This window comes from Herpailurus yagouaroundi, unplaced genomic scaffold, assembly GCF_014898765.1.
Source record: "Herpailurus yagouaroundi ecotype Mexico unplaced genomic scaffold, PumYag 77, whole genome shotgun sequence".
NCBI classification, from domain to species: Eukaryota; Metazoa; Chordata; class Mammalia; order Carnivora; family Felidae; genus Herpailurus; species Herpailurus yagouaroundi.
The window spans coordinates 36620069-36644829 of NW_024412388.1; the positions used below are offsets into that span (position 1 = coordinate 36620069).

General features: G+C 44.6%; 1 protein-coding gene across 11 annotated transcripts in view; it reads left to right on the forward strand.

The window, feature by feature from the left end:
- Positions 1-24761, forward strand: part of MAST2 (microtubule associated serine/threonine kinase 2) — a 221376-nt gene that overhangs the window by 188817 nt on the left and 7798 nt on the right. For 8 of the 11 annotated variants that reach the window (XM_040470078.1, XM_040470080.1, XM_040470083.1 and 5 more), the window contains 11 exons: positions 1342-1362; positions 3163-3241; positions 4997-5151; positions 7504-7579; positions 10909-11118; positions 16750-16851; positions 19029-19161; positions 19929-19990; positions 20261-20343; positions 20814-21022; positions 22073-22211. In XM_040470078.1, coding sequence (XP_040326012.1) covers positions 1342-1362; positions 3163-3241; positions 4997-5151; positions 7504-7579; positions 10909-11118; positions 16750-16851; positions 19029-19161; positions 19929-19990; positions 20261-20343; positions 20814-21022; positions 22073-22211 — 1269 coding nt within the window. The remainder of the gene's footprint in view (positions 1-1341; positions 1363-3162; positions 3242-4996; positions 5152-7503; positions 7580-10908; positions 11119-16749; positions 16852-19028; positions 19162-19928; positions 19991-20260; positions 20344-20813; positions 21023-22072; positions 22212-24761) is intronic. The other 3 variants (XM_040470079.1, XM_040470082.1, XM_040470085.1) reach the window with 1 other exon arrangement.

The following is a 24761-nucleotide window of genomic DNA, read 5'->3' on the forward strand; positions in this document are numbered from 1 at the left end:
TACCCCAGACTTCCTATCTTGTATGTGAACTGTAGCCTCAGATTATATCTGTGCTGAGACAGCAAGATCTGTGACCAATCTCTTTAAGTGGTATTGAGTCATTTCTCGTTCATTCAGTAAATATTTACTGAGCATCCAGTATCCCCAGGCACTATGCTGGGTAACTAGTTATATAGTGGTAACAAAATAACCATAAACAACAAACAAAAAAAACCCCACACCATAGTGCCTACTTTCTTGAAACTTAGTAGACTTAATAGAGTCTGTGCACCTGTTGTTCCCTTTGCAAGGAATGCTGTTTTCTCAGATCTTCACTTTGTTAACTCTTTCTTGTCTTTCATTTCTCATCTTAAATGTCAATTTATCAAGGAAGCCTTCACTAACTGTGCAATATAAAGGAGCCCACTCATTTTCCATCATATCATCTAGTTTATTTTCAAACAAGTACTTTTCAATACCTGGTATTTTCTTATGTGCTTGTTTTCTATCTCTTCTCAGCCAGAATAAAAGTATCTTTAATAGAGATGCCTTAATATGTTGAAAGCTGTGTCTCCTGGTGTATAATAAGTACTCACTCAGCTCTTATTGTTTGAATGAGTGATGGGGAAGAATAATGAACAAGCAAACGTTTATAAACTGTGATAAGCAACATGAGAGGAAAGAACATGATGCTGCATGAAAGCATAGGAAGGGAATGGGGCTGAAGAATATATACGGGGTGGTCATGTAAGACCTTTCTGAAGGGGTCTGACTTTCAAGGTAAGACCTGAAGGATAAGAAGGAGCCTGCATGTTGAAAGTGAGAACATGGGTGTAGACCATTTTAGGCAGAAGGAATAACATGTTCCATTGGTGCCCTTGACTCTGCTTCATTATCTGGGCTTTAGGAGTAGGATCAGCTAGGGGATTTCTGGGCCTGGTATTACCACTGAGATCCAAATAGTTCTGTGCTGGGTGGCATAAAGTTTGAGTCATGTGCATGGAACATGGAACTCTGGGCTATCCCCATAATAGGACATAGTAGGAAAAGCAGCTAGGTTTTGGTAGGGGTGGAGAAGGGGACTTCAACCCTGCAAACAGGGTACTCAGAAATTGTTTTTGCTAGGTTGCTAAGGTGTGACTTGAGCCTTGTAGGACCACATGGGTTTGCAATATCACACAAAACACAGATTTGATGAAATGCTAAGGATAGGTCTATCAATCCTACAATTTCACTTCAAACTTCCACACATTCCTAAACAAAGTTTGCCCCTGCCAAGCATGACCCAGTGCCAGGGGTCAAACAGATCAATCTCTCTGGTTCCATATGATTCTCATTATAATATATGTCTTTTCACTACAGCCATGGCCACAGAGCAGACAGGTAATAGTGGGCTTGATGGGGAGAGGGACTGGGAAACTGCTATGCATGGCCAGACAATATGGTTTTTGATGTTGTGCTTGGTGAGAACTGGTTATGATGAGTCTTTCTGACTGTGGGTATGAACATTTGGCCTTTCATATCTAGCACAGAGGCCCTAAGGGAACCCCCTGCTGGAACCAAGGCTCAGAGCCCATACACTTAGGGGCAAGAATTGCTAAATAATTCCAAGTTTCTGAGCCTAGGAACAAGTCACCCTCATTCCCACAAATTTCCTCAGTCACCGAATGAGATGACCAGGCAGAGGAGATGGAGGCATCCTGTAGTGGCATTTCTTTCTGACTGTGGTAGCCCTTGCTCTTCAGATTACAGAAAATGGCTGCCCTGCAGTTTGTTTGCATTTCTATCTAAAGAAGGAAAAACGATCTGTGAAAAAGTCTATTTGACAAGGGTTTGGGAAATTCCTCGCTGAATTAGACTAATACTGTCTTTGGTGAGCTCTGTTTTCCTGGAACTGACTTGCTTTCTTGTGTAGAGCTCTTGGGACCCAACAAAGAGGTCAGAGAGAACATCATGTTAGGCAGCCTCCTGGACATTTCTTTGCCTCAGAGACTAGGTTCCAGCAGAACTAGCTGCCTGGGTGGCATGAAGTTTGAATCAGGTGCATGTGGCATGGAACCCTGGACTGTCCCCTTGCAGAATATAGTAGGAAAAGCTGCTGAGTATTGGTGGGGGTGGAGAGGAATGCTTCAAAAGGGAAAGACCTGGCAAGATTGAGTCCTCTTTTTTCTCCTTTCTCTCCCTGCTTCTCCCCACTCCCCTTAACTGTGAAGTCTGGACTAAATCACCCAAATTCCTGGACCTTAATGTTTTCTCAAAGATTGAGGGTATTTAACTTCTAAACGTCTTCCATTGCTAATGTTCTAAGGTTCTGTGGGAGCAGAAAAGAAATTTTCTCCATCTTCACCCAGATCAGGCTATCCCCCCAGGCTTCATAAGAAAAAACACTTGTTGAACAGCACATCCCATAGTCCAGGAAAGAATCACTTGTCCATGTACTAAAAGCTTCAAACCAGATACCTGCTTGCTCTTTCTCCTCCACAGCAAAGCAGATAAGTGGTTCTCTGTGACGAGAGCTTTGAGGTGCATCCTCTCAAGAGCAGCAGGAAGCCCACTCCAAAATCTTATACACAGCCAAGGTTGTGCCACCTCACTCTTCTTTCATGAGGTTACTGTCACTCTTTACAAACATTCTCAAAGACTGGTTTTATAGGCCCTAATGGATCTTAAGTAACCTTGGACTGTTTGCCAATGATTAATTCATACTCAGACACAGATGGTGATCCACTTCTTCCTTATCAACCCAGTGGCCTGGGAAGACCAAAGAGCCTTTCACATGGAGTCCTCGGAAAAAGGAATAGCTGCATTTCAGTGGCAGTTCTCTCCTTGTGGTGATGCCTTTAGCTGGAGCCCTCTGTCATTGCTTCTCTAAAAGTAAATAGGTTGAGAGTATAAAGATTTTTATTTCAGAACCGCAGTATTATATACCAGATGTTCTTATTCAAAGTCACAGACTTCTTTTTAGTCAGAGATGTTTGTCTTTGCAGTGGAAAACACACAACCATAGGCCCCATGTGGGAGAGAGACATGAAAGCATGTACTAGACCGAGCAGTACTGTGTAGAGACCAAGAAGAGCCTACCAGTGAACCAGCTGCCCAAAAAATGCTAATGGAAAGACAGGCAGGTCCAGGGCTCAGGGTGGGGTCCTGTGGAAACTGCCTAATATTCTTAATCTTACATAGGACTGATGGACGGCGCTGGTCTTTGGCCTCTTTGCCCTCTTCAGGCTATGGAACCAACACTCCTAGCTCTACTGTCTCAGTAAGTAGCCAAATCTGTGGCTCTACCTCCATCACCCCAAGGAAATACTTCCCTACAGATTATTGCTGCCTGTCCTTAAAGTGTGCTGCAAAGTGATTCTCAGTTTTCCCGCCAAAGCCAAACTCAGGTTGTTTGGGATGAGGCTCAGTGGGGCAGTGGTGGCCCTTAACAGCTATAGCCAAATCCATTAAACACCTTTGGAAAGAACTAACCAGCATGCTCTCTGGGCATCAATTTTTCCTATTTGAGTTAGAGGAGGGCTTGAGGATGGACTTTTGCTTTGCCAGACATGGGGGATCCTAAGCAAGAATCTTCCCCCAACTTATTTCTAGACCTGCAACCAAGAGCAGATAGACCCTCCCATGTCCCAAAGGCCTGGTGGACCATCCTTCTCCTCTTTCACCTTTTCCTTTCAAAAAGAAGGGAAGGATGGTATTTTATATTGAAGTTTGATATATATCAGCAAAAAAAGCTAAGCCTGTCTCTAAAACTTCTAGTTATATTTCTTTTAGAGAAGGTTTAGCCTAAAACACAACAGATGTCATAATTGCTGCTGTGCACAATTGACGGTAAAATGAGTCTTCCTCATTGAGCAAGGTTTAATTGAAGCCAGGATGACAAGGTTGGCAAACTTTTTCTGTAAAGAGCCAAATAGTAAGTATTATAGGCTTTGCAGGCTGGATTGGGCAGCAGGCTGGATGACCCATTCCCCATGTCTTCCGCCATTCTTCAGGTCTTCCTAGGCAGTTTTGACATTCATGAATACCAAGCAAGTAAAAGGAGTATCATTTCCTCCCTTGACCTAGATATTTCTCATAAATTAATCCAAAGATCTCACTGGTCTTTTAGCAGCAGTTAAGCTTTAGATCTCTGCCTGGTAAATATCCCTTTCCCTATAACCCTTTACTCAGATGATGATTTTTTAACCTAAGGCAAGATAAAGATATATATGACATGTACCTGTTCAATAAATTTTAATAGACTCAACCCATGGCTGCAGCTTATTTTATTGGGATACTTTAAAAAACCAATTTTACTTCATCTTAGTGGCAGTTGGGTGAAGATACTTTTTGCAATTTCTATCCAAACTATTTCCAAAAATGTGGCCAAGACAGAGCCCTGTGGAGACCTCCCACTAGCTATTTACAGCTTCATGTGATAGCATTCCATGACAGAAGCCTATGCCGGTAGCTCAAAAAAAAGTTCTGATTTTTCACTTGGTGTTGAGGCTTACTTGTGGCAACAATTTCCTCAGTGTGGTGCTGCAGCTTTGACTCTAAATGGATTTAGATATTTGAACCCCAGATTCTTCATCAGTTGGTGAACGGAAACTGAGCCAATGGTGTTAGATCTGCCTGCTCCCTTGTCAGGAAAGGGGGACTTCACTGATTCTGGTGCTGCATAGGGCTGTCACAGCAGTTGCTGCATCTGGTGGGATTCCTGTCGTAGCACAGCTCGCTCCCTCAAAGGTCTGTTATGGTTGGCAGTGGGCTCTTGTCTGGAATCTCAGTCATTGGACCATGTTTGGAATTCTTAATTGTTTTCAAGTCAGCTCCTAGTATCTTGGCTTCCTCAGGACTAAAGGCTCTGAAGGAGTAGAGAGGGGAATCCTACACAGTGGAGACTAAAAGGAACAAAGCAAAGAAGGCCTGATTTTGGTTACCTTTGGGTTCACATTGACTGGGAAGTTCTCTCTGTTCCTGGACTGCACTTAGACATGCCTATAATGCTGTTTTTTAATGTTTTTCCCTTTAGTCATCATGTTCCTCACAGGAAAAGCTTCACCAGTTGCCCTTCCAGCCTACAGCTGATGAGCTGCACTTTTTGACGAAACATTTCAGCACAGAGAGTGTACCAGATGAGGAGGGACGGCAGTCCCCAGCCATGCGGCCCCGTTCTCGCAGCCTCAGGTAAGGAGTCCTCTCTGCCTGCTACCCCAGGACCAATGGAACTCAGCCTGTTTCCACAGCATAGGAATTGGCAGATGTTCTATAAAGGGCAAGATAGTAAATAATTTAGGCTTTGTAGGCCATACAGTCCCTGTGGCAACTAGTTAACTCTACTGTTGTAGTGCGAAAGCACCCACAGACATTCTGTAAACTTTATTTACAAAAACAGGCAGCGGGCCAGATTTGGTCTGTGGGCCATAGTTTGCCAACCCCTGGCACAGCACCTTGGCACAGCTCAAATGAGTTAAGTCCAGTGACACTCAAGCATATCTGATGATGCTGTCGAGTGGTCCCTCTCTTTTTCCCTTTGAAAGTAGTTAGCAATAGAGGGCTGCCTGGGTGACTCAGTCGGTTAAGCATCCAACTTCAGCTCAGGTCATGATCTCGTGGTTCATGAATTTGAGCCCCGTGTCAGCCTCTGTGCTGACAGCTCAGAGCCTGGAGCCTGTTTCAGATTCTGTGTCTCCTCATTCTCTGCCCCTCCCCCGTTCGTGCTCTGTCTCTCCCTTTCTCAGAAATAGTAAACATTAAAAAAAGTAGTTAGCAGTATAAATATACTTTAAGCTCCATTCAGTAAGAGGAGAGTAATAGTATGATCTGTTCTGATATTTACCTGGCTGCAGAACCCACCGTCCCAGGGTATATGAACTAGGCCAGCTACAAAAGTTGCTGCTGAAGACACTTGTGGCTGACTTAGGGAAGAAGCCAATTTCAGAAGCAGAATTAAATGCCCATCTGAATCTAACTCATTTCCCTGATTCAGCTGGGCTCATCAAACCATACAAACTATAGCAGCTGATTTGTCTGTGAATCCTTAGACTAATTCACTCTTTTCTTTGGCATTAGCTGATAAAATTGCACCATAATTCCAGATTAAGGAAGAGGGTGGAAATTAAAATGGGCATGACTTTAATGACTGAGTTCAGCTTTCCAGAGCCCCTGGGAAATAATAAATTGGTTAATATGTTCAGGGTGGGGACACAGAGGAGCATGGCCTCCCAGGAAGAATCACCTCAGGTAGTGTTGCTACTATGAGTATTGGGGAATGGGCCGAGCCAGACCATAAAGACTGGTTTGAGTTCATAGACTGATGAAGATGATCACTGGACTGTAGTGTAGAGGATGAGAAACACAAATGAGTGGTTGTAGAGTGTGGATCCCAGTGCCTTTCTTTGTCTCACTCAGAGGAACACCCAAATCTTGGTGTTCTCCGTAATCCACAGGGTAAAGGGTACATCTTAGGCCATTTGAGATTGAGGGGACCACAGTATCTCAGGGAAATCCCTGCTACATTACTCTTTAAAAAAAAATTTTTTTTAACGTTTATTTATTTTTGAGAGACAGAGTGTGAGCAGGGGAGGGGCAGAGAGAGAGGGAGACACAGAGTCTGAAGCAGGCTCCAGGCTCTGAGCTGTACACACAGAGCCCATTGCAGTTCTCGAACTCACAAACCCTGAGATCATGACCTGAGTTGAAGTCGGACGCTTAACCAGCTGAGCCACCCAAGTGCCCCATTGCTGTATTACTCTTAAAATACTTGGTAATGTATACTGATACAGCAGGCAGACCATGGCCCCACACCAGGGAGGAAAGGCAAAGAGGAACGGTTCTGAACCTAGCTCAGTTGGGGTCACATGTCAGGGGCACCAAAATGGGCAGGACCTAAATATCCAATTGTGTGGCTCAAACTTTGAAATCCTTTAAGAAGATGTAACCACACGTGGGTCAAAGGAGAACGTACAGAGGACCCAGGCTTATAACACACTATAAGCTGGATTGGCCTCATTTATCCCCCAGGTCAGAGCCCAAGTTAGCCTCATTGGCTCCAGCATGTTTGGAAAAAGATATAGGTATACACTGTCTTCCTTTGGCTGTTTTGGTGGTGGTTTGATTTGATTTGATTCCTAGAACATGCTGGGGTATACTAAATCTACTGGCCAAAGCAAAGAAGACCCAGAGAGTCCTGTTCTGGGGGAGGTCATCCTAGGAAGACCACAGGTAGTCTCAGGAGTAGTCTCCTCCTTTCTAGGCCTTTTCAGGCACTGGCAAAGGTCTTTGTGAAAGCTAGGCTTCTTGCAGGAAAGTAGCCTAGTTCCAGATGGCAGCATTTTGAGCTAAACAAGGTATGCTGGGAGCTTCAGGAAAAAGGAAGACTCTAGAAGTCAGTAGTCATTAAGGTGGGAGTGTGTGGGTGCTGCAGACAGTGGGAGGGAACTCTGCAGACATTGTGGGAGTGGGACTCTGGGAATGGTCATCTTCCTTCTTGATAGTTCCATGGCACTGAAGTAACACAGTTGTTTCTTTCTTATTTAGTCCTGGACGGTCCCCAGTTTCCTTTGACAGTGAAATAATAATGATGAATCATGTGTACAAAGAAAGATTTCCCAAGGTAAGGATTCTGAGGAGGGCTGCCCCTGTGGGAAGACTGAGGGTGAGGGGATGGAATGCTCTCTCCATAGGTAATCAAGAAGAGCAGAAAGGTCCCTGGCAGGAGGAGGATACAAACACAAGGCTTCCAGACTGCTGGAGAAGAGGCAGGCAGCAGAGGACTATGAGTCTGGGGCTCATGCTTGCAGGGCCTATATTTCTTCACTCCCTGGAGAGGTATCTAGAGAGAAATGTTAGAAAGATGCTCTGCTGTATGTTAGTGAGGAAGAGAAGAACTGGGGACCCTGTTTCTAACCATGCACATCAGGTCTGTAAGTCAGGGTCCCCATAGAATGGAATTAGCTATCAGAGAGCACGTTCCTTTGATGCAGATTTCTTAAGCAGAGCCTCATTACCAGGCCCATAGAGTGCACAGCAGACAGGTGTGCTGGACTGGCAGGAGGTTGGCCAGAGGGAGCAGGAAAGTGGGAGACAGAGTGTTCAAGCAGGAAAATGCTGAAGGAGGAAGGCAGATTACTCTCCTGGGATAGTGGAGAAGTAGGTTCCACAGCTCTATGGTTTGGCTGGAAACCACCAAGTGTATGGAACCAAGGCCTTTGTTTCCCTTTTTGCACAGCACGCCTATACATTCTCACCTGGTCTTCTCGTGCCAGGCCCTATTCCTGCAGAACACAGCCAGCTCTGTCTGAACCAGGGACTGACTCAGCCTCCCTGTCCATGACAGCAAGGAGCATGGAGTCCTCAAGCCTCTGTCTTCATCCTCTGTCCAGACTTCCCTGGGTCTGTTCATCTGTGTATAGGATCTGCAGTGCGCAGTTGGTTTCCTACTCTTTTGAGAGTGTCCTTTTTCTAGACTCCAGTATAGTCTTCTGGACACACATGGGTGGCCTAGGGAAATGATATGACACCCTGTACTTTCCCTCCTGACATACACAGTGAAGCATAGCAGTTAGGAAGGACACACTTTCTGGAACCAGACTGAATGGGTTTAAATCTGTTTCTACCATTTACTGGCTATATGACCCCGGACAGATTATTTAACTTCTCTGAGCTTGATTTGCCTCATCTGTAATTTGGGATAAGAGTATTGATCTCATAGAGAGTTTATGAAAGTTAATGGACATTAAGCTTTTGTAACTGTGCCCAGGACATAATAAGCACTCAGTGTGAGCTATTGTTTCTTTGTTGCCCAGTGCCCTGTGGTCTGTGCTTTCTATGCCTTGGAGCAGGCATTAGAGAGTAAGAGTGAGGAAGATAGGCAGAATGAACAGCTAGGAAATCTTTTTTTTTTTTTTTTAGTGTTTATTTATTTTTGAGACAGAGACAGAGTGCAAGTGGGGGAGGGGCAGAGAGAGAGGGAGACACAGAATCTGAAACAGGCTCCAGGCTCTGAGCTGTCAGCACAGAGCCTAATGCGGGGCCCGAACCCACGAACTGTGAGATCATGACCTGAGCTGAAGTTGGACGCTTAACCGACTGAGCCACCCAGGAGCCCCTAGGAAATCATTTTTTTATGCTTGATCCTTACAAAGAAATTTGGGAGTGTGTAGTGTTTAAAATGCATCTCCTCCTGCTTAAATGTTAGGTGTTATATTATCATTTTAACATTGCGTATTTGTTTCGTATGGATGTCTCCAAGTCATTCATGTAAAGACGAACTGTTAGAAAAAATATGTTAAGATTCCTTTCCTTCTGTTTCCTCTCTCTCTCCACATACTGTGTGTGTGTGTGTGTGTGTGTGTTTGTACTTAGATGTGTGTTTATATACATAGTTCTGGGTAGTTTTTCCATAAGCACTTTTACTACATAACTAATTGGCCATTGGGCAATTTTGTTGTAAAGAATAAGGTCACAAAAAATAAATGAGGGACATTCATTGAAAAGAACATAATGAAACACAGAAAACAAATCACAAAATTAAAAGGCTATTTGCAAACAAAATACACAAAATATTTGTATACATTCAAAATGTGTAGTGTTGATTAATTGCAATACAGCACAAATAACTGATTTTATTTTGTTGATTGTACGTAAGCATTTGTCTTCAAAGTCTTTTGGTCATAGTATTATACATTTTGTTTTTGCTAGATTCATCTCCTTGTTTGGCATCACACTTTTTCTTTTTTGATCAAAATTTCATCCTTCATTAAGAGAAGTATCAGTTTCTCTAAATACTTGGGTACATATTTATAACTGAGTTCTGTATTGTTGTGAAAGCCTTCCACACTGTTTGTTCTTAGCATGTTGTCACATGTCGTTTTATAGATGTTCCAAAGTTCTATGGGAAATGTGGGTTCAAAACTCGGTGCCACTGTATAGACCATTATGAAGGCTAAGGTTTATATGATACAAAATGGGAATACTGCATTATTGGAGAAATGAAACCAAACTGTCAACCAGTTATTTTTTTCATACAGCAAAATTGCCTTATGGCCAATTAATTATACTGTAAAAATGTGGCAAAAATGCTTATGATGAAAATACCAGATACACATATATCCACCTAAACACACACTGGAAATCAGAAATTGCCATCTTGTGGCAAAGGAAAGATTAGGTCACGTCCTAGATTGGCAGCTATGAACTTGTTAACTGCTGTGTATTTATCATTTGACGTGACTGTGCAGTTAGGTCCCCCAGAGGCTTCTGAACTAAACTTTTTTTCTGCTCTGTTGAAGGTCTGGGTCCGTGAGGAGGCAGGTTCACACCTTCAGTAAACACTCTCTGAGCATCTGCTTAGTTGAGTTGAGTCCTAAAGTCAAGTAAGAGGATCCTGAAATAAATCAAATTCTCTCTGACTTGTAATTCCCAGTCTAGAGAAATGTTTAGAAACTAGCAGTGCCTATACACAAGGAGGTCTAGTGGCAGCATGGAGGAAAGGAAACCCTATTTGCCTGGAGGAATCAAAGACTTCCCAGAGGAGAGACAGGTGATGTGTGAACTGAGATTAGAGGAGTGATAGGAGTTTGCCAGTCAGGCTTGGCAGGTGAAAAAGCTACATACAGGGAACAGCATGAACAGGCATGAAGCAGCATGCTAAAGGGGGAGAGCAGCAAACACTTCCAGGTCCTCAGAGCAAAAGAGCACATCTTCCAAGAAGTGGGGGGGGGAGATAGGCAAGGTCACGTGAGAGAGGGCCTTGACTGTAATGTTTTGACTTGACCTGACGGTGATCTTTTCATATGTCCAGTTGTCAGGTTCCCCAAATGCAACATCAGGAAACCAGGATCACAGAGCTTATCCTCAGGTTATTACCAGGTCCTTCAGGCTGAGCTCCCAAGTGAGCTGGAACTAGAAGCGAAATGTCACTTTTCCTGCTTTTATTTGCAGGCCACCGCACAAATGGAAGAGCGTCTTGCAGAATTCATTTCCTCCAACACTCCAGACAGTGGGTTGCCCTTGGCAGATGGAACCTTGAGCTTTATTCATCATCAGGTGATTGAGATGGCCCGAGACTGCCTGGATAAATCTCAGAGTCGTCTCATTACATCACACTACTTCTATGAGCTTCAAGAGAATTTAGAGAAACTTCTGCAAGATGTGAGTGTCCTTGTGCTGGAATTCTGGTAAATTCTCTGTGAGGTAGTGGATTATTAATTCCAAGCTAAGATTAAGGCTAAGATTTTGTTTCCAGTCTTCTCAGCCCGCTTGCCCCCACCTCCTTACTCATGTGCAGAGTCCACCCCCGAGTGTGGTTGCTGATGGACTTTGGTTCCTACTCAGTCCCCTGCATTGCTAAGAGAAGCCTGTGTGGTGTGAGAAGAACTTGGTTCTGGGGGGTTTTTCTTTTTCTGATTCTGATTCCTCTGCCTGAGGCTCCAACATTGGTAGTGTTTATAAATACCCAAAGCAGATGAACATAAGGGAAACAAAAGTAATATGAAAACAGGGAGGGGGACAAAACATAAGAGACTCTTAAATATGGAGAAAAAACAGAGGGTTGCTGGAGGGGTTGTGGGAGGGGGGGATGGGCTAAATGGGTAAGGAACATTAAGGAATCTACTCCTGAAATCATTGTTGCACTATATGCTAACCAATTTGGATGTAAATTAAAAAAAAAAAAAAAAAAATACTGAAAGCCTAAAAGTGGCCCCAGCGGCTGTGGTGGGTTTTCTTCTAGTAGAAATACTGGTATAAGCAGAGCCTTCAGACTGGTTCTGCTCAGCCAAGGGGAAACAGGCTGGGGCTTGTACTATGGGTTTATCTATTCGCTGACATTCTGTTTACATGGTGAGAACTTTGTTAGTAGGGATTTAGGTATTTAGAGACCCGATCCTCCCCAGTGTGAAAAGTCTTCTCTAGGAGGCTAGAGATAAAATAACCCAGAGATGGTCAAGACCAGAGTGTCCAGTGAGTTCTTAACTACTGCTTCATGCTCCAGAGTTTGCTTTCCTGTTGGTCTCTACAAATAGGTGGTCGGATGCCTGCCCACTCAAATGACAGTTGCCCCATACTACACCATTAGTACAGTTTAACGGGAAGGACATGTACCTCTTTGTGTACTAGAGTATTTCCTAGTCCAGGCCCCTATTACTTCTAGACCTATGACCTTGCTCTGGGGTAGTACCAACTGAGCTGAGAACCCAGGGCTAATGATCAAACAGGACTTCAGTGTGTTGGTCTAGAAATTAGGAACAGGGAGTTTATTTTTTTTAATTAGGAAACACTAGAATCTAGAGATAGATGATTAAAAATGACCATGATTATTACTGTCAAATATTGGAAGATTTCTCATATATAATAGGTAGCAGATTGTTTTCCATTCCCTAAAAGGCCTGTTAACCCAGTGGGCAAGTGTTACAGTGAGAAAAGTTTTGATTTAATAGATGAAAAATTACTTCCTTCTACAAAAAAATTTTTTTTTCTTATTTCAAGAATAATACTTAAATTCAGACATTGTAGGGGCGCCTGGGTGGCACAGTCAGTTAAGCGTCCGACTTCAGCCGGATCACGATCTCGCAGTCCGTGAGTTCGAGCCCCGCGTCAGGCTCTGGGCTGATGGCTCAGAGCCTGGAGCCTGTTTCCGATTCTGTGTCTCCCTCTCACTCTGCCCCTCCCCCGTTCATGCTCTGTCTCTCTCTGTCCCAAAAATAAATAAACGTTGAAAAAAAAATTAAAAAAAAAAATTCAGACATTGTAGAAATTTGACTTTAGGCAACTAAATTCTCATGCATATCCCTGGCAGCTCTTTGTTTCTGTTCAAGAATAACTTTCCAACAGTGGATAGGAATCTGGGATTGTGGCATCAGGCAAAGGATCAAGGTAGAGTGACTTCCCAGGTTGTTTGTATATCTAAGATTGATCTCCAAAAATGCTAAAGTCAGAGCCTTGCCCAAAACCTTCAGGCGTTTTCCCAAACTCCTGTCCCCCTGGGAGTAGGTTGTTTGGTGCAGCAAGAACACTGAATATGGAGTCAGTGCATTCATCTGCTCCCTAATTTGCTAGGTCCTAGGAATTCAGAAAAAAGTTTGTTGCAGGTTCCAGCTCAAGGAATTTGCTGTTAAGTGGGATTACAGACCCATCAACAAGTAAAAAGAACAGCTGTCATTTATTGAAGTGTACTGTGTGCCAGACACTACACTGAGTACGTGAATTATCTCACTTTTGTGTGTTATAGTAATTGTGAATTGGTGAGCACTAAATATTAGAGGTCAGTTCTGAGCACGGAGGAAGATATGCTGACTCTGCATGGAGAGTTCGGGAAAAGTTGAGTCTTGACAAGTAGGTAGGAGTTCACTAGGGAAAAATTTTTTGTTGTTATTTTTTTCCTTTTTTTTTTTTTTCTCCTGTGAAAGTTATTGTTGCCACATTAAAAAAATTTTTGAGGGGAATTATTTTCTTTTTTAACCACGTAATGGTGGGAGTAGGACACCATCATAAGTCGTTAACATGTGAATTTTGAATAAATAAAAGCTACAAGTTATATACAAACATCTTAGGCAATAATATTTACAAACCTGTGTAAACAAAACAAATGTAAACAGTAAATGCATCATGAGAGTCATCAAAAGATACACAGGAACAACCACTTAGGGTCAGTCTGCCCACCAGCAGCTGGCACCAGCCAGCCCCAGGAATCAGGCCACTCTGAGAGGTGTAAAGGAACTTGGGACATTCCAGGAATTGCAGATAAAGTAGTTTGGCATGACTAGGTGAAGGATGCCTGCAGAGAAAATTAGGAAGGGATGGGCAAAGGCTGAAGTGTCTGTGAGGAGCTTAGGTTTTATCATAAAGGCAGTGGGAAAATTATTAATGGTTGTAATTTGGAAAATGGCATGGTAAAATTTATATTTAAAATAATAAACATAACTGTTATTGAAGAACACTTAATGCATACTAGATACTGCATTATCTCATTTAATTTATCTAATTTAATCTTCATAGCAACACTGTAGGTAAGGTACTACTATTCTGTAAGTCTACAGGTGAGGAAACCAAAGCTTTAAAGAAGCTAGGTTAGCCCAAGGTAACTCATTTCTTAAAAAAAAAAAAAAAAATTTAAGTTTATTTATTTTTGACAGAGAGAGGGAGCGTGAGGTAGGGAGGTACAGAGAGAGAGGGAGACACAGAATCCGAAGCAGGCTGCAGTCTCCAAGCTGTCAGTACAGAGCCTGACGTGGGGCTTGAACTTATGAACCGTGAGATCATGACCTGGGCCAAAGTCGGACACTTAACCGACTGAGCCACCCAGGCGCCCCAAAGGTAACTCATTTCTTAAGTAACAGAGCTAGAACCCAAACCCAGGTTTGTCTTATTCCAGAGCCTAAGATCATATTTTCAAACACTTAATCAACAAACATTGGCATCTGCTCTGTAAGAGGCACTATGCTAGTCTTAGCATGTAAAGGAAGAACAAAAGACATAGTGTCTCTGTTCATAAGGCTCTACAGTGTAGCCGTAGAAACAGATGACTAATTGTAAAACAACATGTGGGGGGCACCTGGGTAGCTCAGTCAGTTGAATGTCTGACACTCAGGACATGATCCCCAGGGTCATGGGATTGAACCCCAAGTCAGGCTCCATGCATGGATTTAAAATTCTCTCTCTCTCTCCCTCTCCTTCCCTCTCTTCCTCTCTCTGTGCCCATCTCCCTCTCTCTCCTGCTCTCTCTCTCTAAAATAAAAAACAAACATGTGGCACCATGGCATGTAAGCAAACAAAACATAGAAGAGGGAGCAGTTAGTTCCTGTTCTTATGTGTTTGGGTGGGGTGGGAGGTACAGGCAGAGGATCTCAGTGAGGGTTCACAAAGTGGCTATTTGGGTTAAGTCTTAAAAGAATAAACAAGATTTCACGTAGTGCCCAGCCTCTCTCTTCATTTCATAACCAGTTATTTTTGTAATGGTCTTCATTTGCTAGTTTTCTTTACTAACAACCCATTCAGTCTAACAACCTGCCCAGTCTTCTGCCTTCTACTTTCCCTTCCCACCATTCCACAACACTGTTTCAGGCTAAAGCCACCAAGCAACCAGTTGCCGAAGAGATCCTATGGCCTCTTTCCGTCCTCATCCTTCTTCACAGCTCTGCAGAGCTCTACAGTGTGAATCTGTCTCCTGGACTTTTCCCCCACTTGGGGTCATGGCACTGTTCTCTCCAGTCTTGCAGTCTTGCTGCCCTTTCACAAATTCCTTTTTTGCCCATCTCTTAAATGCTTTTCATTTGGCTTTAGGGGGCGCCTGACTGGCTCAGTCGAAAGAGCATGTAACTCTTTGATCTTGGGGTCATGAGTTCAAGCCCCATGTTGGGTGTAGAGATTATTGGGGGAAAAAAAAAACCTTTAAAAATACATAAAATAAAAGTATTAAATGTTGATGTTCCACAGGGTACAGCCCTGAGTGTTGGTCTCCTCTTCCTCCTTTCTTCACACGCTCTCTGACAGCCTCATCTTCCGTGCCTTCTATTGTCGCCCATGTGTTGAGGACAGCCACCTGGCTGCTTCTCTCCCTGTTCTCTTTAGCCCCTGGTCAGTATTGGAGCTCCAGTCCACTGTTTATTGGTTCCACTCCCACTTCGACTTCCAGATTGGTTAGTATTTTTTGGTTGTAAGTAATAGAAAGCTAACTCAAAGTAGTTTAAGCAGGAAGGAGAAACTAATTATAAAGATGAAAAGGGTGGGTTTTAGAGAATTAAAGACAGGAATGCAACCCGGTCTTAAGGGACCAAAACTAGAAACCAGAAACTGTGGGAAGCTCAGGAAGTGGTGATTCCCCTTCCTGCCATTTTTCTCTGTGCTGCTTTTCCTAGGTCTCTTTGGTAGATGTGGCCATCCCTTTTCATCCAACAGTAGATTATACTCTTCTAGCACACCGATAAATAACAGTTGTCTTTCCGTCCATTTTTAAATTCCTAGGAGAGTAATCCACACTTGTCAGCTGTTGGAGGTGGGATGGAAGGTTCAGCCACATGATACAATTGTAGCTACTAGAAGTCAGAGCAGTTTCCATAAAAAAGATAAAGGCTCCTGGGCTGAGTAAATACCCAATAGAGTATCTAATCTAGGTATCTCAAACTCTGCAAATCCAAAATGGAGCTTCTCCACCTTCCCTTACTTGAACTACTTGTTATATTTCCTGTTTTATTTATGGGTTCACTGAACTTTCCCTAAAACTGTAGTTGCAGTTCCCTTCTCTTCTTGCTTCGTCCAACCCTCCGCTGTACTCAGCCATCTACCTCTGAAATGGCCCCAGACTGTGTTTCCTTCTATTCTTCCTGCCTTGATTTATGCCTTTTTTATGCACATTATTACAGCAGTCCATTAATGGGTTTTTCTGCTTTTAGGCTTGTGCTCTTTAGTGCACCATCCACACTACAGCCAGAGCCATCTTTCTAAAATACTGTCTGGTCGCATCACTCCTGCTTTGAAGCCTTTCTATTCCTGACCTTCTGCCTGGGGTGGGGAGTGAACAATGAAACTCCCCTGAGGATTGTCCCTTGAGCCAGGGTCTCTGTGACATTCCCCGGTGTCATGTAGTGTCCTGAAGTTCACACAGTTCCTGTGAGCGGCTTGCTGTCTCTCATGGCACACAGGCCTTCCCTAAGTCCTTCATTTTGCAGAAGTCTCTGTTCTACCAACTTGTGTCTCCCCAGAGTCCATTCTGCCCAGCCCAGTCCTGCATTAGCCCAACCACGATGTGCCAGTGGATTGCTTAACCAACCTTTGTGTTCTCTACAGGCTCATGAGCGCTCAGAGAGTTCAGAAGTGGCTTTTGTGATGCAGTTGGTGAAGAAGCTGATGATTGTCATTGCCCGCCCAGCTCGGCTCTTGGAATGCCTGGTGAGTGGACTCCAGAGAAGGTTGGGAGGGGGTGGGGCATACAGAGGAAGTATCCTGCTAACAGCAGAACTATGGTAGTACCACCGTCATTTCTGCTGCTGACATCCTTGTTTAAATGTGGTATGCTGGCATTGGGCCCAAATGAGTTCCTGTGAGGAAAATGGCTGGTCCTGAGGGGTATTCGTCTGACCTCCACACACTGAGCAGACCCCAGGTGAGTGGGCTTTGGGCGGTGAGGAGCATAGGCCAGTTCCATTGACACAAGTCGAGTCCACCAGTTCATCATGCAGCAGCACTTAGCACCTGCTCCACGCCACACACTGGAGACACAGACTTAAACACAGCAGAGTCCCTGAGCCTAAGGTACTCCCTCTGTAGTGGAGCTGGTCTTTCAGTGCCTCAGGTAGGAGGCATGGAGATGTAGAAATAATAATTATGATACTGCAAGTAGTGTTGCAACTGAGGGAAGTCCAAAGTGTGACAAGAACATGGGGAAGGAAGGAGGTGCCTTAGTCCTCCTTGGGATGAACGTTTGGTGAAAGCTTCTTAGAGGACACAAAGCTTGGGGGACATGAAGGATGATTATGAGTTTGCCCGGGAAGGGCATTCGATGGAGCACAGGTGAGTGTGAAGAATTGGTGAGGGAGAAACCTGGAGGGTAGGCGGTGAAGCATCACGGAGGGTCAGGATCCCTGCTCCAGAGTTTGGGTTTATCCTGAGGGCCACTTGGAGCCATCAGAAAGTTTAGGTAAGAATGTGATATGGTCAGATTTACTTTTTTTAACCAGCTTTATTAACACATAATTTATATACAATAAAATACATCCTTTTTGATGTATTCAATGAGTTTTAACATATACACACCTGCATAATCACCACTGCAGTTGAGATAGAGAACATTTCTTTCACCTCAAAAAGTTCCCTTGTGCCTTTTGCAGTCAGTCTCTCTCCCATCCCTCACCTCCCACTGCCAGGCAGCCGCTTATCTGCTCTCTTCCACTGTGGATAGGCTTGCCCTTTGTATAGTTTCATGTAGATGAAATTATGTAGTATGTTCTGACTTCTTCCAGCATAATTTTTTTTTGTTTTGTTTTATACATGTTACATGTATCACTAATGGGTTCCTATTTGTTTATGAGTAACATCCCATCAGATTTACTCCTGAGAAAGATTACTGTGGTGGCAACATGGGTGGTGAATTGGAAGAGAGGGCAGGATGACCAGGCAAATAGCCAGAAGCAGCAGTTCGTGTGCAGATAGGAGTGGCCTGAGGAGGCCAGTGGTAGGGGCACAGAGAAGAGGTAGATGGAGGAGCTTTAGGGGTTTAGGAGACAGACACTCTGACCAGGGACTGAGGAAAGAATAAGAAGTTAGAAGGACTTCCAGATCTTGCCTACTAGATTAATCCACGTTTTAAATTCATAGGAGAGTAAGATTACTCTCCTCTGGCAGTGGATGTTTCTCCAAAATATTGAGACCAGAGATGAGGGAAGCCGTGGAAGCTGGACTTGTGGTCAAGCAGAGGGCCTCTTCCTCAAGAACATGAAGTCCATGCTTGGACAGGGCTTGGAGTCAGGCCTGGGTTTGAATGCTGGCTCTCTGTCCCTTCCTGTCTCTCTGACCATGGATAAATCAGTGCATCTATTTGGGCCTTGATTTCCTCACTGAGGTCATAGAGGTGTTAGCCGGGTTTAGTCCAGAGTGTAGCACTTAGTAGGGACTCAGTAAATAGAATCCTCACTGTTCTGTGCTCTGTGCAGACAAGGACTCATGTGCTGTCCACATGGCACTCCGGTCCTAGCACGTAGGAAGTCCTCGGTAAATATCTGAAGGCAGGCCTGCATGTAGTTGTGCGTGTGTGTGTGATAGTACCATCTGGCTGGCAGAAGGCTTTGGACCAGATGAATAGGTTGAGCTATCTTGAAGCCAAAAGCTTTGGTTCTTAGTGTGAGGAAGACAACACATGCTTAGGGTGTCCAGTCTGGAGCTCACCTGGAAGACAACTTTGTCCCCATTCTCATGATCCATGAATCATGATGTTTCTGGGTATTCGGAGGCAGGGGTGTCCCATCACAAAGAGAAAGTCTTCTTGTTCATCTTCCTCCAGGTATGTGCTGTGAAAACCAAAGCCTTCACTTGTAGCCCTCACCACTGACCACCTCTCTCCCCTGGTACAGGAGTTTGACCCTGAAGAGTTCTACCATCTGTTAGAAGCAGCCGAGGGCCATGCCAAAGAGGGACAAGGGATTAAATGTGATATTCCCCGCTACATCGTTAGTCAACTGGGCCTCACACGGGATCCCCTAGAGGGTGAGCATGCTGCCTGGTGGCTGTGAAGAGGCCCCACAGCCAACAAACTCTAACCTCAAGAAAGCCACTTGGAGAAGAGACTTAGATTGGACATGGTCACAACTCAGCATCAGGGGCCTCAGGGCTATCAGAGGAACCGTGTATTCTCTGTCAGAAAACAGCTTCTCCTTCAGAATTGTTCACATCTGCCTGACATTAACCCAATCTGGATTGGCATGAGGCCAGTTGGGGTGGATTTAGAATGTCAAAAGAGGTCAACAACAAAAGACCACAATTACATTTTCAAAAATGGCTCCCTCCTCTGCATGCTTACCTCCTTGTCTGCCACCTTACAAGTTCTCCTGTGTCTTTGATGTGTCCTGACACGGGGCTTCACATTGTGCCCCTTCATGAACCCTGGGCTTCTAAGTCCCAGGTCTGTGCTCATCCTGCTCCTGCCTTCTCTGTTCCCCAACCCCATCCGGCAAAGCAGGATAGGGACCAATAGCCCACCCTTGGGCCCTGTTTTCAGGAATTGTCCTAAATTTGAGTGAAACTTTTTAGAATTTTCCAGGCCTTATGAATGGCACTGGACTTCTAGAAATAGGAGTGGCAGTATTATTTGGCAATTAAGTCCAAAAGCTATGACTCTTCTATGGATAGAGCCACAGGAGTGCATAGATGCAGGAAATATTAATGCCTACTTTGCACGTACCTGTCATGTGATGTGAGTGGACTACTGACATTGCTATGCACACCTTTCTCTTGTGCCCTTGCTTTGCTTCTAGAAATGGCCCAGTTGAGCAGCTATGACAGTCCTGACACTCCAGAGACAGATGATTCAGTTGAGGTAAAGAGCTTGAGCTTCTGCCCCAATCACAGAGACTGGGCCCTGTGAAGCAAAGGCCCGTGAGTCCTCTGTGAGAGAATATCTAAAAGGAGGGTTGGAGGAGTGGGTGGTTGTGCATACTGTCTCAGAAGTCATTCAGCTCCTGACTGAGGAAGAATGGGCTGGGGCCGCAGCAGGACTAAGAGCTGAGCTGATCCTGGGGCTCAGCTTCCCCAGGCACGTGGGCTCTGAGAAGCATGCCTGCCTTCTGCCTTTGCTCTTGTCTTCCAGGGCCGTGGGGCATCTCTGACTAAAAAGACACCCTCTGAAGAGGACTTTGAGACCATTAAGCTCATCAGCAATGGCGCCTATGGGTAAAGGCAGAGGGGAGGGTGTAGCCAGGACTGGAGCTAAGTCAGCCCTTGGACTCTTCCTTCTAGAAGTATATGATACCCAATTCTCCGGGCAGCAGATGCCTCAGGATAGACCCTCTCCCTCTCCAAAGCCAGGAGTCCAGGAGAGACAAGAGTTGATTTTCCTCTGACATGTGGGCATTGTTCCTTTCCCAGACAAGGTCCCCACCTCTCTTGGTAGCACTCCTCCTGTAGTGAGCTCTGGGGAAGTCTGAGCTGTGTCCTCAGGACTTGGTGTTATTGGGAAATTGAAGAGCTCTATGGGCAGGGGGCCCACATCCTTTTCATCGATAAGCTCACCCCTGCTCCTTTTTTCTGTGCATTTACAAGGTGTGATAGGAGGCATTTTGGACACCCCAGCTCTGGGTGGTGGGGAGCACGGCCCAGGTTGCTGAGGGCCCATGGGGGTTGGGCCGGGCTGTGTTTCCCAGGGCTGTATTCCTGGTGCGGCATAAGTCCACTCGGCAGCGCTTTGCCATGAAGAAGGTCAACAAGCAGAACTTGATCCTACGGAACCAGATCCAGCAGGCCTTCGTGGAGCGTGACATACTGACTTTTGCCGAGAACCCCTTTGTCGTCAGCATGTTCTGCTCCTTTGAGACCAAGCGCCACCTGTGCATGGTGATGGAGTATGTGGAAGGTACTGGGGGAAGGGTGACCTGGCATGGAAGCCAAGGCACAACATGAGGCTTAGCCCTGAGCTAAGACCAACAGCTTTGAATAGGGGTGAAGTTTCAGAGCCCAGCTTCCCAATCTCTCTTTGGCATTGGTTTCTGCCTTGGGATCTCAGAGACCATTTGGCCATGGTGGGCACAAATCTCCCTGCCCCTCATAGGGAGAGGCTTCTGGAGCAGTAGCTGCCATGCGGCTCCCCATATCAGGTGCAAAGAGAGGCATTCTGGGACAAGATGTATCAGCCCAATAGCTGTAGAATCCTGCACCTCAAAGCCTGGACGGTCTCTACTGCTGGTGTCAGGCAGGAACAAAGGAGGTAGCAGAGCCACATAGCCCAAGGTTACGTGCTGGGAGGACTGTATCTGGACCCTCAGAAGAAAGGAATGCCATTGGCCTGGCTGATGGCTTGTGAAGGGATCACCCCTTGAGAACACAAAATGTTCTGGGGATGGAATAAAAGAGCATCATGGGGCATATGGGGGAGAGAGAGCAGTTTACTGCCAGTGGCCTTCCCACTTCCCTTCTCGCTGCTGTGTACAACTGCCAAAGATATTTTGCCTAAGGCTTGAAGTTGAAACACAAAACTCCCCTTTTAATTCAGGGTACATGCTGAGAGTTTATGGTGTTATTTTACTGGAAAACCAGAGGATAGTTGTCAGGAAGAAAATAAGTGAACAAATACTGAAGTCTCGGTCAGATGTGTTTATAATATACAGGACTCATACCCTAAAATAACGCAGCTGCATCCCTGCAAATCCACTCACAAGTACGGAAGCCTGGGTTCCTACCCTCTCTGGCCTGAACAGTGGCCCTGACAGCCATTGGCAGATTCACCATGCTGCCTACTTGTCTCCACACTCTGTCTGCCCCCATACCAGCGTTGGAAGGGCTAGATTCACAGTCTCTAGCACCAGGCTATTCTGTGAGGCTGTCTCCTCTGGGACCTCAGAGACTATAAAGCCTAAGACCATAGGGAACTGGATCCTTCCTTCATGGTAGCCTGGGCTTGTTGCAGGAGGAGACTGTGCTACTCTGCTGAAGAACATCGGGGCCCTGCCTGTGGACATGGTGCGTCTGTACTTCGCAGAAACCGTGCTAGCCCTGGAGTACTTACACAACTATGGCATCGTGCACCGTGACCTCAAGCCTGACAAGTATGCCCACATTCTTGGTTCCTTGTCCAGGGTCTCTCTTGGATCTCTAAATAGATGGAGGCAGACACAGCATGTTTGAATCTATCCTAGAATGGATGCTAGGAAATAGTGCTCTTGAGGGTGTCCGTCTAGGCCTAGTACTCTAGCTCCTGACCACCCCAGATGCAAAGACCATTGCCAGTAAGTCTGGCAGGCACATAAGACTTCGGTGACATGTAAGAATCACTGAGAAGCTCCACTAAAGAAACCAAGCAGGAACGAAAGAATCGGCACATCTAGTAGATGGATAAACAAGTGTTCTAACATTTACTGGCCTCTCTGGGCCAAGCGCTATAATCTGGACTGTAAAATAGTCCCTGGCCTATAGAACATAAGTTTAGTATGGGAACAGAAATATCTGAGTATAGGCTGCTTCTCGGAAGGCATAAGTCAGATGGAAAAGGTGAGAGGAGCTTTCTAAAGCCAGGAAACAGGATTTGCAAAGGCACCCACCCAGGTGTGAGAGAATGAGACCTAGGAACTACAGTATGTGGAAATGGAGATCGTTAATTGGTCAGAGTAGTAAGAGAGAAGGCTGGAGAGATAGGCAGGGATTAGATCATCAGGGGTCTTTTTGTTAGGTTTGGGTTTTATTTTAAAGGGTTGGAGGCACCTGGGTGACTCAGTTGGTTAAGTGTCCAACTTCAGCTCAGGTCACAATCTCACAATTCATGAGTTGGAACCCCATGTCGGGCTCTGTGCTGACAGCTCAGAGCCTTGGAGCCTGCTTCAGATTCTGTGTCTCCTACTCTCTTTCTGCCCCTCCCCATTCACTCTCTGTCTCTCCCTCTGTCTCTCTCAAAAATAAACATATAAAATAAAATAAAATAAAATAAAATAAAATAAAATAAAATAAAATAATAAAATAAAATAAAATAAAATAAAATAAAATAAAATAAAATAAAATAAAATATAAAAAAATAAAGGGTCCTAACAAGTTTTCAAAGGGCCTGTTAGCCAAAGGTATGATAGAATGACAGATTTTAGTTTAGGTTTAGAGTCCACTGTGCAGTGGAAAAGGTGGTGAGGCTGTTGCAGCAGATCAGGCCCAAAACAACCACACCTGCAAGATGCAGAAGAGAGGGGATAGTGTTAAGAAGTAGAAAGGAAACCAAAAGGTTGGGGTGGGTGGTGGAAGAGAAGCAGGGGAGCAGGAGTCTGGGATGTCATCCAGACTTCTAGCTCAGGACTAATGCATGGGGAATAGCCTCTTTTGTGAAAAATGGCTTTGACACTAGACAGACCTGAGTTCAAATGACCCGTTGTTAACTCTGTGAGTTTGGGTCTTTTCATTAAACCTCTCTGAACCTCATGTTCCTCCTCTTAAAAAATTGGGGATAATTTTTTAATTATTTTATTAATTATTAATTAATTGTTTATTCATTATCAATTAATCAACTGTTTTTAATTAATAAATTATTTATTTAATTTATTTTTTAATTATTAATACTGGTCTTTGTTGCATTAGTTACTGTGTAAGACCTTTTGGGAGCCAGGATATTTTTATAAGTAATAAACTACTTGTAACAGAACTCAGAGATAACAAAAATCATTTTCTGAGAAGACCACTTAGGCAGTGTGACTCTGTTTTGGACAGGTTGAGTTCATGGTGTCCATAAGACATCTGGGCAGTTAGTAGTCATGAAGCTCATAAAAGAAGTCAGATGCTGATTTGGGAATCAGAATAAAGGGGTGGCAGGGTGAAGCCTTTGTCATGAAATGAAATGGTCCCAGCAGAGTATGTAATGGGAGAACAGAGAGACCATTCTCTGTGAGATCTTATTTCTGGTTTCTCCCAATCAACCCTCCTTTATTTTATTATTTTTTTTTTTTTAATTTTTTTTTTTCAACATTTATTTATTTTTGGGACAGAGAGAGACAGAGCATGAATGGGGGAGGGGCAGAGAGAGAGTCAATCAACCCTCCTTTAAAACCAGCTGTGGAGAGGTGCCTGGGTGGTGAGGTGAGTTAAGTGACCAACTCTTGATCTTGGCTCAGGTCATGATCTCACAGTTCATGAGTTCAAGCCCCGGCATCAGGCTCTGCGCCGACAGAGCAAAACCTGCTCGGGATTCTGTCTCTCCCTCTCTCTGCCCCTCGTCTCTCCTTCTCTCTGCCCCTCCCCTGCTTGTTCTCTCTCTGTCTCTCTGTCTCTCTCTCTGTCTCTCTCTGTCTCTCTCTCTCTCTCAAAATAAATAAGCTTTAAAAAATTTTAAAACCAGCTGTGCACATGGAGCAAGATGATTCACCCCTTTCGCCTCTCCCTGAGTCTGGGTATCGTGAGACACCCAGTGAGAAAAGAGGGCTGGGTATGGCTAGAGCCTTGGGATGCGGCTGATCTTTCTGTGGAAGAAAGTCAGTCCATCAGCTGGCTGGTACCTGCCCCCAGCATAGAATACAGTTGAGGGGAGTAAACATTAATGAGTTGGGGGAATGGGCAAAAGGCAGGTTAGTTCTTGTGCAGAATGTAGTACTCACAAAGCCAGAGATTTTTTTTTTTTTCATAGGGGC